Source organism: Manihot esculenta, chromosome 13 (assembly GCF_001659605.2).
Source record: "Manihot esculenta cultivar AM560-2 chromosome 13, M.esculenta_v8, whole genome shotgun sequence".
Classification (NCBI taxonomy): domain Eukaryota; kingdom Viridiplantae; phylum Streptophyta; class Magnoliopsida; order Malpighiales; family Euphorbiaceae; genus Manihot; species Manihot esculenta.
In genome coordinates this window covers 6,154,764-6,169,046 of record NC_035173.2, presented here as the reverse complement: position 1 = coordinate 6,169,046, position 14,283 = coordinate 6,154,764, and the positions used below count along the sequence as shown (strand labels likewise).

The 14,283-nt window shown below is 32.7% G+C and overlaps 3 protein-coding genes and 1 pseudogene across 3 annotated transcripts; all 4 read right to left on the bottom strand.

Annotated features, from left to right (window-relative positions):
- Positions 1-697: 697 nt before the first annotated feature.
- On the bottom strand, positions 698-1,450 carry LOC110629160 (auxin-induced in root cultures protein 12). Its single transcript, XM_021776074.1, has one exon. It carries the CDS (start codon positions 1,448-1,450, stop codon positions 698-700), a length of 753 nt encoding a protein of 250 aa, XP_021631766.1.
- A 518-nt stretch (positions 1,451-1,968) lies between these two features.
- LOC110629144 (auxin-induced in root cultures protein 12) lies at positions 1,969-2,829 on the bottom strand. Its single transcript, XM_021776059.2, has one exon. The coding sequence runs from the start codon at positions 2,698-2,700 to the stop codon at positions 1,990-1,992; it is 711 nt and encodes a 236-aa protein (XP_021631751.1). The 5' UTR covers positions 2,701-2,829; the 3' UTR covers positions 1,969-1,989.
- Positions 2,830-8,078: 5,249 nt separating this feature from the next.
- On the bottom strand, positions 8,079-8,981 carry LOC110630463 (auxin-induced in root cultures protein 12). The gene has a single exon (XM_021777974.2). It carries the CDS (start codon positions 8,867-8,869, stop codon positions 8,150-8,152), a length of 720 nt encoding a protein of 239 aa, XP_021633666.1. The 5' UTR covers positions 8,870-8,981; the 3' UTR covers positions 8,079-8,149.
- Positions 8,982-9,662: 681 nt separating this feature from the next.
- LOC110629159 lies at positions 9,663-12,306 on the bottom strand (annotated as a pseudogene).
- Between the last annotated feature and the right edge of the window lie 1,977 nt (positions 12,307-14,283).

The following is a 14,283-nucleotide window of genomic DNA, read 5'->3' as shown; positions in this document are numbered from 1 at the left end:
TTATGTGATCATAAGTGTAAATTATTATGATTTAAGAACTCAATAGTAATAAATAGTAAACTAAGAAATAAAAAAATAAAAACTATTTATTTTATTCCTTCTCAAATGTTAAAGATATATATTCATTTTTCACATGGAAAAATATTGTTTTGAATCTGATTCATCATAAATTAAAATACTTCTAAAATATAAATGAAAATGTCTTTTCATGAAAAAATCATAGAACTGATGTCTATATCTTTTGAATTTATTTACCTCTAAAAATCTCCCTTGATTGCTAACTCTTTGAAAAAGACAATTTAATTTCCTTTGAAGTCTTAAAGTATGGACCAAAGGTCATCTAAGCCCGCTTTTATAAATTCTTAATACAATATAGATTTGGAAGTTACTTTTGAAGCCTCTCATCTGATTGGGATTGCATTGAGTTCCTTTTCATGATTGGTATATTGATTTGTTTTTTAAAAAAACAAGATGGTAGATATAATTTAATAGTTTTATTTTATTAATTTAGTAAATATGGGTAAGAAACTGTTCTTTTGAATATTTAGTCTTCATTCTTCTGCTGAATAGAAGAAAACAGGAGAAGCAGAAAAGAAAAAGGAATAATAAAAAAAAATGGAGTTAATAAATCTTATATTATAAGAATTTTATTATTATATAGATAGAAGTGAAATCATGAATGAACATCCCATATAAATTACGATTTTAATCCAATGAAACAGCCAAGCATAACAATTATTAATCCGCTCAACTTCTCAATCGCCGAACCTTCAGACTTCTCAGGCGAAGGAGGAAGAGTTGATGCATCAGTAGTTGATGAAGCAGTTGTTGAGGGTGGGGAATCAGGAGTTGATTCAGCAGGTGTTGATGAGGGTGTGGAAGCCGGACCTCCAGCACCAACCAATGTTAAAACTCCAGTGGCCTTCGTATTAGCTTCATCCATGTCATGTGAGAGAGGAACGCCGCCGGCAACACCAGGGCCAACTTGCCAAACTTGGTTCACTTTATTTACCTTGTCATCCAACTTCATCGAAGCAAATAACGCTATCTTATTATCCACAGACTCAGCACTCAAATCCCACACATCAAACGAGAGCTTGCCTTCCCTGATGGGTCCATATGCAGAAATGGGGTAGGTCTTAACCGCTGGTGCACCATTGGATTTGAATGCTAGCAACGCCTGTGCACCCACCATGCCTGTGGAAGTTGGGTTGATGGCCCATGCGACCCAGCCGTCTGGCTTGGCAGGAGCTGCCACGTAGGCGATTGAGAGGGAGGAATTAGAAGAATTGTATGAATAATGCAGGGAGGCGTCCAGTTGTGGGAGATCCATGCAGTCTGGGAAAGTTTTCTCGTTTGTAAATTTCTGTGAGGTGCAGGTGAGGGATAATGAAGGTGAGATTAACAGAGCTGCACATATTGATAGTGTTATGATTACTAAAGGTGGCATTGTTAATTAAAAATCAAAGAAAATTATAACCCAGATCACCTTTTACCCAGATATTTGGGAACGACAAAACTGTCTGATTAAGACAGAGGCTGCAAGCCTGTCTGCTTGATCAGTTACAGGAATGTGTCAGCATTTATATACAGGGAAGAGATTCATGGAGTGTGGCAGCGGAGTGATCTGAAATGCATAATTTGTGGGATTAATTAGTGGTGATTGGAGTTTTAATTCGTTAAGCATATTATTTTAGCTATTTTTATTGATTAAATGACTGGTTCAAGCCCATTTTTGAAGCGAGTTTTAAATTTATTGAGAGATGGGAGATGTCCAAAAATAGCTTCAGCCTGTGTAAATCATGGGCTTTCTAAATTTTTAAATGTTGGATAGTAACTGTTTGTAATAAAATATATGCAATGGATAAGTAAAATAGACAATTTTTTTTTTTAAAGAAAAAAAAATTCATATGTATATATGGTCAATAATAAAAATTTCTGCCCGACCACCATGTTCTGCATACTGTGGTCAATTACTTAACCAACACTCTAAATTCCAAGCAAAACAAATAATCCAACAAATAAAATCATATCCAACTTCCCAATTCCAGAAAAGCTCCCAGAATTCTCAGCAGACGGTGTCGGAGCAGAAGCGGAACCAGGAGCACCGCTAGGAGCAGGAGAACTAGTTGCCACAAGCTCCAACAACCCTGTAGATTTCTTGTTGGCGTCCGCCGTATGATGCTTTCTTGGTACACCATCACGTACATGTGTCCCAACCTGCCAAACTTGGTTCAGACTTTGTGCATTCTCCGGCAACTTCACCGATGCAAATATCACGATATTTTTTCCGTCGGACTCTGCACCCAGATCCCACACATCAAACGATAGCTTGGATACCTTCGGCCGCCTTTTGTAGCTGCTAATGTTGTAAGTGTTAACAACTAGTGAGCCGTCGGATGTGAATGCTATAAAAGCTTGTGAGCCTATCATGCCAGTGGCCGTGGGGTTAATCGCCCATGAAATCCAGCCCTCTGGTTTTTCAGGAGCAGCAATGAAGGCTATGGAGAGAGAGGAATTGGAGGAATTGTAGGTGAAATGCAGGTAGGAATCCAAGACAGGAAGATCAGTGCAATTTGCAAAGATTTTGTCGGTTTTGAACTTTTGAGAGATGCATTTCTGGGAACTTGAAGGAGATAATAGCAGAGAAGCAGAGAACAAGAAAATCAAGAACAGAGTTGGGAAGCTAACAGCAGCCATTTGTGTCAGAGAGAGCTTACTTTTTTTCTTTCTGGGGTTGAAAATGGGGGAAATTGTGAGGAAATATAAAGGAGAAAAGGGGTATGAGATCTTGTGATAATCATATGGGGATTTTGTAGTAGGGGAATTGAGTGAAAATTGCAGAAATGGGTTATAAATTTCCAATTGAATCAAACGAAATGAAATCTAAATTGTACAAATTTCCAAACCGCACATGATTCTGATTTTATTGAATTTGGTCTGGTAAAGATTGTGGCCTGATTTTGGGAAATTTAACACAACCAAAGACTTCCAATCTTTGACTAGACCAGACAAATATAGCATCCTGCATCAGATTTGGAAGTGTATTCTTTTCATAATAATTTGGGAAAATTATTATATTCCCCCGTTATTAATATTCTGTTTTATATTTAAATTCTAAATAATATTTACCTTATATATTTAATTTTAATTATTCTATTATTAAGTATATATATTAATTTAATATATATACTTAATTTAATAATATATTAAGTTTCTATATGAATTTTATAATATATATATTATCCTATTAAAATTTTAAAAGAATTTTTTGCCTATTCACATATGTGTATAAAAATAATTAAATAAAATTTCTATTAACTAGGACATAAATTAGTTAAGCAATTTTTTATTATTACGAATGAAAATAAATTCTTTAATTAAGGAAATGAAATCACTAATTTTTTGTTGAGGAATTTTCTATTACATAGGGTGAAAATTAATTTACTAATTAAAAAAGAAAACCCATGAGAAAATAATTAAGTAATTTTCTATTAATGTGGGTGGAGATTTTTCATTAATTGTTATATAAGAATAACAACTATAAAATATTTTGATTCGCATGACAACACTGAAAAAAGAAAAATATCTCAACAAAATATCATATTAAAAAAATTATGTATATAGATGGAAATATAATAATTACTCAAAATAAATTATGAGTTTTTATTATAAGACAGGATTATATGGCATGAATTTAATAAGTTGACACACAGTCGTAGATATCTCACTAATAGAAAGAAAAATTAGGACATCATAACACTCAGTGTTCCACCAAAACTCGCTCTCTACTGGGTAGGTCACATATTCGTAAAAAGTTACTATTAGTGAATGTAATCTAATATATCCCCACTACACCTATAAACATGGATCCACTAATCAGTACCAGTCGAATTTCTAAGAGATTCGATAATTAATTCTATTTTCTTAAAGTATAAAAGCAAATGTTCACTGAGATCGAGGTACACATTCTTATACACTCATTCTAAAATAAAACAATCTGTTACATTCACCTATTCTATCAGCTTACTGACTTAAGAGTCGGAATGGCTACCAGTAGGTGCCAACTACCTCACATCTTCTCTTTTGTAGATTGACTAATCACAACTCGGCTCTATTTTCAGCCACATCATTTGGTTCCATTGTCGGAATATCCATTAAATTATTCTTGTTCATTTGGATTCAATTTGGTCTTCTCAATCACTTTCTCCTAAAAAAACACTTTCTTTTTTCCTCTACTCTACAAATGGCTGACAACTTGTGAGGTACTAAGTCCACTTTCAATAAGGGGGCCATCATTTCTACCACTCCTGGCAATGGATAGAATACTCCATCCATGGTAAATGAGGCAAAGGTTAACAACTTGAATAATGAACAGATGCTCCAGCTGTATATTAAAAAGTTGTAAGAAACTCTCAAGTATTATAAGACTCAGGAGGAGGCCTCATTTATGGCTCCCAGAATAAGGGAGGAGGCTTCCATTGAGACCCCAAAATCTCAGACGGAAGCGATTTAAACATAATCCAAAGGGAAGGCTAAGCTGGAGGATGAGGAGTCATCGGACGAGGATTCAAAAGACGTTAACTAGAAGTTGGTTCATGCTGTGCAAAGATACCAGAAGGAACAAGAGGAGAACTATGGTCTAGACGATGCCTTACCCCTGTCGGAGGAAATCCTTGCAGAAACCTTTCCTATCAAATTTAAGCTGCCGAATTTGGATAAATATGATGAAACAGCAAACTCTAGGACTTACCTGGCAATCTTCAAAACAACGATGCAGTTTCAAGACATCAATGATTCCGTGCTATGCCGAGTATTTTCGTCCATGCTCACAAGTTTGGCTAAAAAATGGTATCAATACCTAAGCTCAGGCAGAAGAGCTAAATCATGAAATAGCATGTGAGCCGCTAAAAAAAGAAAACTCACGACATCAAATTCATGAATTCTTTGATTAAGAATCCAGCTGCCACCTATCAACAGCTGATGGATAAGGCTCAGAAGTACATAAGGTTGGATGATGAAGTCCATGTGCTGAGAGAAGATAAGTGGATGAGTCAAAATAAGACTGAGAAGTCAGATAAGCAAAGCTATTAAAGTGAAAGGAGTTATCTAGTTCACACAGTAGTTATAACCGAGGTAAGTTTAGAAACTATACACCACTAAATGACTTGCGAACACTTATACTTATGTGGAGTAGGACAAATAACAAAGAGATCAAATAGTCTACCGAGCTTGCATCGGACAAATCAGACATGCAAGATAGAATAAAGTATTGCCGATTTTATGAGAATTATGGGCACATTACAGAAGAATACAGGCAACTAAAAGACAGTACTAAAAGACTCATTAGAGATAAAACCTGAGGAGGTTTTTTATAAAAGATAGAGAAGAAAAAAGCTTAGAACCCGAGGTAAGAGTACTAGTCAATCCTAATGAAAATGAACCTGTATGGATAATTCACGTTATTGCAGGAGGATCAAGGGGCAACAGATATAACGCCATAGATATTTAAATCATGAATAAGACCTTAAGGCTTTGTAGGAGAATATTCAGTCCTTAAATGACCTGAGATAACCAGAAGGGAGACTGGGTCTGGTAAGTTGAGCGAGAACTGAAAAAGGTCATGAAATGTCTCCATAGTTATATCGTCTCGACGCTTATAAATTTGTCAAATTAGATAACTGAGTCTTTTAATTATTCTTGAAAGAATATTCGTAATTTATGGAAATGTTATCAATAAAACTATAATGTATTCTTCAATTTTTTTTGGCATTTAAATAAAAAATGATGGATGGATGAAAGCGTGGAGAAAAGAAAAACGCCACAAGACAGATAACCACCAGACTGATTACCGGGTATTAGTCCCATTAACTAAGGTATTTTAAGCTAAGGTCATGAGGCGGGTATCCGCCAGACCGATTACCGGGTGTTACTCTGGTTAATTGAGGCATTTTATACTAAGGCCATGATGCGGGTATCCGCCGGTCGGGTATTAGTCCTACTAACAAAATTATTCAAGGTATGCCGACAAGACAGGTAACTGCCAAGCGAGTTATCGGGTGTTAGTCCCAAAAGATAATAATTAAAAGGTAATTTTTACCAGAAAGAGTCACAAGGCGAGTCATTGCCAGGCGAGCGATAAGGCGGGTTACCGTCAAGCGAGTCCTTAGGTATTAATCCCTAAAGATAATAATTAAAAGATATTTTTTATCAAAAAGCGTCACAAGGTGGATCACTGCCAAGTGAGCTATAAGGTGAGTTATCTCTAGGGGAGTTTTCGGGTGTTAGTCCCAAAAGGCAATAATTAAAAGGCAAATTTTGCCAAAATCACCACAAAACGAGTAACTGCGAGGTGAGTTTTCAGGTGTTGATCTGAAAAAACTAATTAAAAGGCAATTTTTATCAAAAAGCACCATAAAGCGAGTAACCGCTAGGTGAGTTTTCAGGTGTTAGTCCCAAAATACAATAATTAAAAGATAATTTTTTTTATCAAAAAGTGCCACAAGGAGGGTCATCACCAAGCGTGTTTTCGGTTGTTAGTCCTAAAAGACAATAATTAAAAGGTAACTTTTGCTAAAAAGCGCTACGAGACGAGTAACCGCCAGATAAAAAGTCTGAGTGTTAGTCCTGTTAATAAAAATTTTTAAGAGCATTTATGCCTAAATTGCAAGGCGGATAATCGCCAGACAAATGTCTAGGTGTTAGTCCCATTAATAAAATTTTTAAAGGCATTTAACTAGCTGAAAAAGGTTCAAGTGTTAAAACTATTAAGCCATAAGGCATTTTATCTCTAGCTCGAGAAGTAAAGCAACACTATTTATCCCCACAATAGTCAAAGCAACATGAACATGAAGACTCAATTAGGACATGCCACATATTCAAGGTTATGAAGGCAATTGTAACTTTTGAATCTGAATAGTTGAACACTAGTGAGGGGACCCTTGATGCGAACATAATGATCGACTAAAGTAAGTCATGGGTTGTCACCATAAGACAGGAGCAGATATGGATCTAATAAGTTGACATGCGGTCACAAAGGTCTCACTCATAGGAAGGAAGATCAGGACACTATGGCACTCAATGTTTCACCAAGACTCGCCTTCTCCTGAACAGGTCGAGTGTTCATAGAAAGTTATTGTTAGTAGATGTAATCTAATAGATCTCCACTACACCTGTAAATATGGAATCTTCTATCCACTAATCAGTACTAATTGGATTTCTTAAGAGATTTGATAACCAACTATGTCTTGTTAAAATTTAAAAGTAAATGTACACAAAGATTAAGATATGCATTCTTATACGCCAATTTTAAACTCAAAGCAATTCATTACATTTATATATAGTAAATTGTTGCAGGTCATTGCTGATCCAATGTTTTATTTAATTAATAAAATAAACAAATAAATTTATTTGTTTCAACCATTTGATTTGTTATTATTAAATTTAGACTTTTTATTTATTTTATTATTTCTTTACTTTTATCACTTTTATACATATTATAAATTAATTAAAGAAATTTACAAATTAATTTAAAATTAAAGTTAACATATTTTACTTTAATTAAAAAAATTAAGTTTGGATGAAATTTAGAAAGATGTTTTAACTCTTGAAATTCAAGGGTTTCCAAGCCTCTTTTGGCAGAGTTATTATTCTTGCTGCTGAGATTTGGGCTATCCATAAAGAAATTCTGCTGGCAGAAGACATGAATTTAGGTAGCTTGATTATTGAGTCTGATTGTCTTGAGGTCATTGTGATCATCCTTAATAGGAGACCTGATTACCTTAAAGCCATTGAGATCATCCTTAATAGGAGACCATCACTGCCAGAATTGTATTAATTCATTGAAAGCTTTTGATGAATATAGGATTTGAGATTAGACATATCTTCAGAAAGATTAATAAGTTTTATGTTATTTTTTGAGAGATAAAATTTATGTAAATTTGAAAAAAAAAGTTAAAAGCTAAAAAAAATTGATTATATTTTTTGAAAAAGGGGAGAAACTAATATTTTTGATATCCAAATTGTTTCTAGATTTTTCATTTGTTAAAAAAAATAACATGTTTCTAATATTACTCCACTCAAATTAAAAACTATTTGAAAAATAAAAAATATTAAAATTAAATAATTGATAATACATAATTAAAATTTATCAAAATGCAACAAAACTACCAAGCAGAACAAATAATCCAACAAGTGGAGTGACATCCAGCTTTCGAATTCCAGCAGAGCTTCTAGGCTTCACCGGAGATGGCCTAGGGGCAGAACCAGAACCAGGAGCAGGAGCTGGAGCTGGAGCACCGCCACCCACAAGCTCCAACAACCCTTTAGAATGTAAATTCACTTCCGCCATATCATGCTTATTCGGCCGGCCCCCACTTACAGATGCGCCCACCTGCCAAACTTGGTTCAGACTCTGTGCCTTCTCCGGCAACTTCACCGTCGCAAATATCACTATATTTTTTCCGTCGGACTCCGCACTCAGATCCCACACATTAAACGATAACTCCGATAACTGAAGCGCACTGTAGCTGCTAATGTTGTAAGTGTTAACGACCACTGAGCCGTTGGATATGAATGCTATAAAAGCCTGAGAGCCGATCATGCCAGTGGCCGTGGGGTTGATTGCCCACGAAACCCAGCCCTCAGGTTGGGCAGGAGGAGCAATGAAGGCTATGGAGAGAGAGGAATTGGAAGAATTGTAAGTGAAATGCAGGTGAGAATCCAAGACAGGAAGATCAGTGCAATTTGCAAAGAGCTTGTTGTTTCTGAATTTTTGCGAGGTGCATTTCTGGGAACTTGAAGGAGAGAATAGCAAAGCTGAAGAGAACAAAAGAATCAAGAACAGAGTTGGGAAGCTAACAGAAGCCATTTCTGTTAAAGAGAGAGCTTTCCTTCTTCCTGAAAATGGAGGAAACTGATAGGAAATATAAAGGAGAAAAGTTTGAAAAAAACGTGTGGAGAAAATTCGTGGGCATTACGTAGAGGAAACGGATGAAAGAAAATGGGAAGATGGGATGGAAATTTCCAATTGAATCAAAGCAATTAAAGCATTTCCAAACTTGAGAGAATTGTGATTGGAATGTATTTGGACTGAAGAAAGCAGAAGTAGCAACGTGCATCAGATTTGGAAGTGAATCCTTTTAGATTGATTTTTCCGAGCTTACCATGATAGGAATTAATTATACATTAAACAGAGTTGGTGGTGTTAAGGAAAATTGAAGTTTAAGTTAATATTTAAATTGTTAATTAACATCTTGGTATTATTAGTCTCATTTTGCTTTTAAAAAATATTTCTGAATAATTTTTTTTTTTCATTTTCTAAGGACATTTGAAGAAGTAAGTCAATAAAAAAAATATTTTATTGATTAATGAGAAAATTAAGTTATTTTAGTTTACTAATCACCCTTATTTTCAACTATTACTATGCATAGCAGAGACAATGGTGGAGAATAAAATTCGCCATTTTTATTCACTTATCGCCGGATATTATTAATAAAATAATAAAAAATACAATTTTTATAATTTTATAAAATAAATTTTTCATTATATTCTATATTATATAAAATAATTTCTCTTTATTTTTCAATAATCTAAGTAAATAATAATTTTAAGAACATTATTTTTTAAAATATATATATATATATATAAATGAGCTTCTAAAATCTGTAATGTGTTATAATTAAAACTGATGATTGCTGGCTCTAGGGTCAGGATTGAGATTGAGACTTGAAAAGCAGACTCAAAACTCATTAGAACCCATAAAGGCCGTCCGCATGTCTGCTGGCTCTAGGGTCAGGATTGAGATTGAGACTTGAAAAGCAGACTCAAAACTCATTAGAACCCATAAAGGCCGTCCGCATGTCATCCAATAATTGATCAAAGCAAACTAGATTGATTCCAGACTTGGATCCATCGGAGAAGAGCTTAGTTCGTGTGTTGTGATGGGAGATAGGACAACAGGTCCGGCTACTCAAGATTCTATCAGCATGCGCGCCGAAAGAGAATTAAAGGGCCGCCTGATAAAAATGAATAAGAAGTACGTTCGTATATGCGAATCTGCGTGACAAACACAAGTGTTACTTATAATAGAATGACAGTCATATATCATTAAAAAATAAATAAAAAAAAAGAATAAAAGGGGAAATACGTGACTATTCATATTAAGATTACACACTTGAAAACTCTATTTTCTTTATTTTTTCTGAATCTCATAATACTAAAAATTAACATATAAAATAAATAAAAACAATGCCTAATTATAAAGTAAAGAAACGATTAAAATAATGTAATAAATGATAGTAAAAGGAAAGAGGACATAAATATAAAAAAAAAATAGCATTTAAATAATTTTAATAATAAAAATTATTAAGTTTAATATTCTTGAAGAATTGAGACTAAATAGTTGTAAATTTTAGATTTAAAATTAAAAGTATAAAAACTAAGTCTATTTTCATTTTTTTTTATAATAATACCACATGTCACGTTAAGTTAAACTATGCGAAGCCAGAGGAGTAAAATAGATGGTTACATGCAAATTAAAATAAAAAAACTCTACTTTAAGAATGGCTACGGAGAGGGTGCAGGGCAGAACTTCTGTTCAATTAGCTAGAGCCTTGAGCAAGGAGGAGAGCCTTCCTGCCCAAAGATCTCCAAAAATAAGAGAATTAGCCAAGGTAAAGAAAAAAAAAAAAAACTTCCACTTGAGAGAATTTTCTCTCTCTAAACAAAAGAGAAAAAAAAAACTTAAAATTATTTTACATAAACTATAATATGCAATTCTAACTATTTTAATAATGGTTAATTATTTTAGCAACTATTAATTGTTTTAATATTGATTAATTAAAACTTAAAAGATAAATTAACTTTTCATAATCTATTTTTTTAATCTTTAAATACTAATATTTTTATTAAATCAAAATACTAAAATCCAACACACTATAATTTAATAATATTATTAAAGGTTAAAAATTTTGTAATACTCTCCACTTCTAAAACATTTCGGTACATATTTATATTTTTAAGAAGATGAAATTAATTAATTCTCAACTCAACATATTAAAAAATAATAATTTATTACATAAGTACACACATCATAACAGATTAAAAAATAATTATGTGGATATTTGATCCATTTATTTGTTAATAAAATAAAAATAAATAAATAAAATAAAAATAAATAAATAAAATAAATTACTCTAAATCCCTAAATTACCAAATTAGAAAACAAATTCCTAATTATAAAATATTAAAAAAAAAAAGAAAAAGAAAAAGAACCTCTCGATAGAATTTAATTGAGAGAAAAATACCTTTCGCTGATATCATAATTGGTCGCCTGAGAGCTTCCATCTTTGTCAGCACTAGACCTCCGGTGCCTTGGTTTAAACAAGAACACCCATGACCTGCTCCAGGGCTATTAAACAACCAACCATGAACATCCCACAAAACTTGAAGCTGTTGTTTATTCACCATCACAGTTTGATTCCCTCTGAATTTCCATTGCAATTTCTTAACATGAATCACCAAAATCCCATCTATGCTAATCCACATCTCAGGATCTTTAGGTCCTGTGGTTGAACTCTCTACAACAACGTCATGTTCTTGTTTCTTTTCGTTGAATTTAGCTCTCATCGTGAAAGCTTTCTTCGCAAATACATTCTCTTTCTTGTAAAATAATGTAGGATCCACAAAAGCAGGCCTTGCTTTTGTTCTTTTCATAAGCTTTCTTGCTGTAATCTCCTAACAATAACACCACCTCTCCATCTGAAACTAAAGCAACATAATAATCACTGCACAGCTTCGGGCTACCGAAAAATCTGGTAGAACGGAGATCCCAATGGATATCAATATGACAACCTTCAAGATCAAACGATTTGCTTCCTTTTTTGCTCCAGAAAAACCAAGGTTTAAGGTCAATCTTGCAACTGTAATAAACTTCACCACCTTCAGGATTATTGAAGATGAGATTGAGAGAATGATTCATAAGATTCTTACATCATAAACTGTAACATTCCAACAACATGTCGACATCTGTGTCTGGTATAAACAGGTTACCGTGCTCTGAGATGCTTAATTCGTCGGATGATCATCTGCTATTTCTTCTGCTAAATGTGTGGATGATTGAGCTCCCACTAAATGTGTGGATGATTGAGCTCCCACTGAGAGAAAACAAATAATATGCTAAAAATTAAAATCTCACTCCATATTTATTACATCCAAAGAACCTCCTTCCAGGATTTTGTCCAAGAGTGCTTCAGCACACTCCTTTCTCCACAATGTTATGAATTGTGAAATCCTCGCGAGTACCATCCATTTACAGCAAGTCAAATTGCTTCGGGTAATAACAGATGAAAATCGATAAGTTTTTGAAGAGAATTCTGAAATTCTGAAATTCTGAAGAGAAATGAGATGCAAATGGTTAAGAAATTCTAAAGAGAAACGAGAAGCAAATCACACTTCCTTAAATCCTTAATCCTAATTGACAGTCTAGCATATTCAATGGGGAGGGAGGGAGCTTATATTGTTTTTTTTTTTCCTTTTCCATATCAACATTAACTAAAATCTCTTACTTTCTGCTTAATGCGTCCATTCACTCTTGATGCTAACTTTGTAGCTAAGGGTTAATTAATTTCATTTTTTAAGAGCATAACTGCATACTGGAATATTTTAGAAATTAATGGTGCCATGAGATTTTTCCTATAAAGTTCAGGTGTCCACATATGTATTTGGCCATTATTAAATCTTCAGGTTTTAATCACTAATGGGATGTGAACCTCATTTAATTAAAGCCTTATTTTAAGGGTTTAAATTTTGTCCAAAGAGCCTGGAATTTTTTATGTACTTCTTGAGTTTGGAATCTTATATTACCACTTATTAATGAGAATGAAAAATACAGTCTTTTTTTAGCAAAAAATTCTTGAGTGCTTCTAAAGTAAGAGAGAAGAATAAAAGCGATCGAGTGTAAACAGAAAAGGGAACGAAGTTGTAATTTGTCTAAAGTTTCTAGTTGGTGATTTACTTCCGTTACCAATTTAGTGTTGCCGTTTCTCTTCCCGCCAGGGGAATGTTTGTGTTTGTATTCATTTTATTATTTGGCTTCTTTTAGGATCTTCTCCTTGTAGTGGATGGAGATTTGGGTGTATGTTTCTTATTTATTTTGTTTCTTTTAAGTTCGGTGATGATCCAGAAAGCGTGGATTTATGAACCTAACTCAAGGATGCTTTGCTCTAGCTTTCAAAGAAATTATCTAGAGTTTAATGTAGACAGCGTGAAATCATACCAATATGTTCAATAGTAACATTTCCGTTAATTATTTTCTTCTGCTATGCTTTGGTGTGTGTCTCTTTATTTATTTAGATTGAAATTTCAGTGTATTTTACTGACTTTTTACGTTTAAGTATTGTTTTTTTTTAATTTCTTTTATGTTGGGGTTTGCTTTTGCGTTGATATCATTGTTGGCTTCTTGTATTTTTATTTTTTTTCCATTCAGTGATGGAAAGTACTATAAGATATGCTGACAAACGGTGGTTGACAATGTGTTTGGTGATGTGTCAATTTGTGTTCTTTTAGATTTAATGGATGTGTCAATTCGTATTCTTTTAGATTTGAGCGAGTTGAGTTGATTTGTTGTGTTTTTCGGGTTGAGTTGTTCTACTTTATTTTAATTTGATTTCAACTTATTTATATAATTTGATTTGATTTAATAGTTTGTGTAATCTTTTATTTATAGTCCAATGGGTTTTGTGACATGCACATGCATTAGTAAAAAAATATTTATTTTCCTTATTTAATAAATAAATAAAAATATAAATGTAATACATAACAATTTCATTATTGGACAAGTGTGTGATAATTTGATAATAAAAATTAAGAATGTGAAAAAAAAATGAAAAGTAAAAAAATAAATATAAAAAAAGATTTTTAAAAAATAAAGTTAAAATTGAAAATTTTAAAATAATTATAAAAAATTATAAAAAATTTATTATTTAATCTTTATAAAAAAACTAAATAATTAACCTCTTAATTTCAAAAAAATATATTAAATATCTCTAAATTTTAAAAAATTTATTAATTATTTTTATGTTAATTTTTAACTGTTAAATTTATTATTATTTATTCTTACAATATACTCAATTTTATAAAAATATTTAATACTTAATAATTAAAATTAATAAAAATAAACTTTTTAAAATTTCAAACATATTTTAATATTTTTTTTTAAATTAATGAGTAGCTAATGAATTTTGATACACCGTATAATTTTTCCATAAAACTATAAGAGGAACG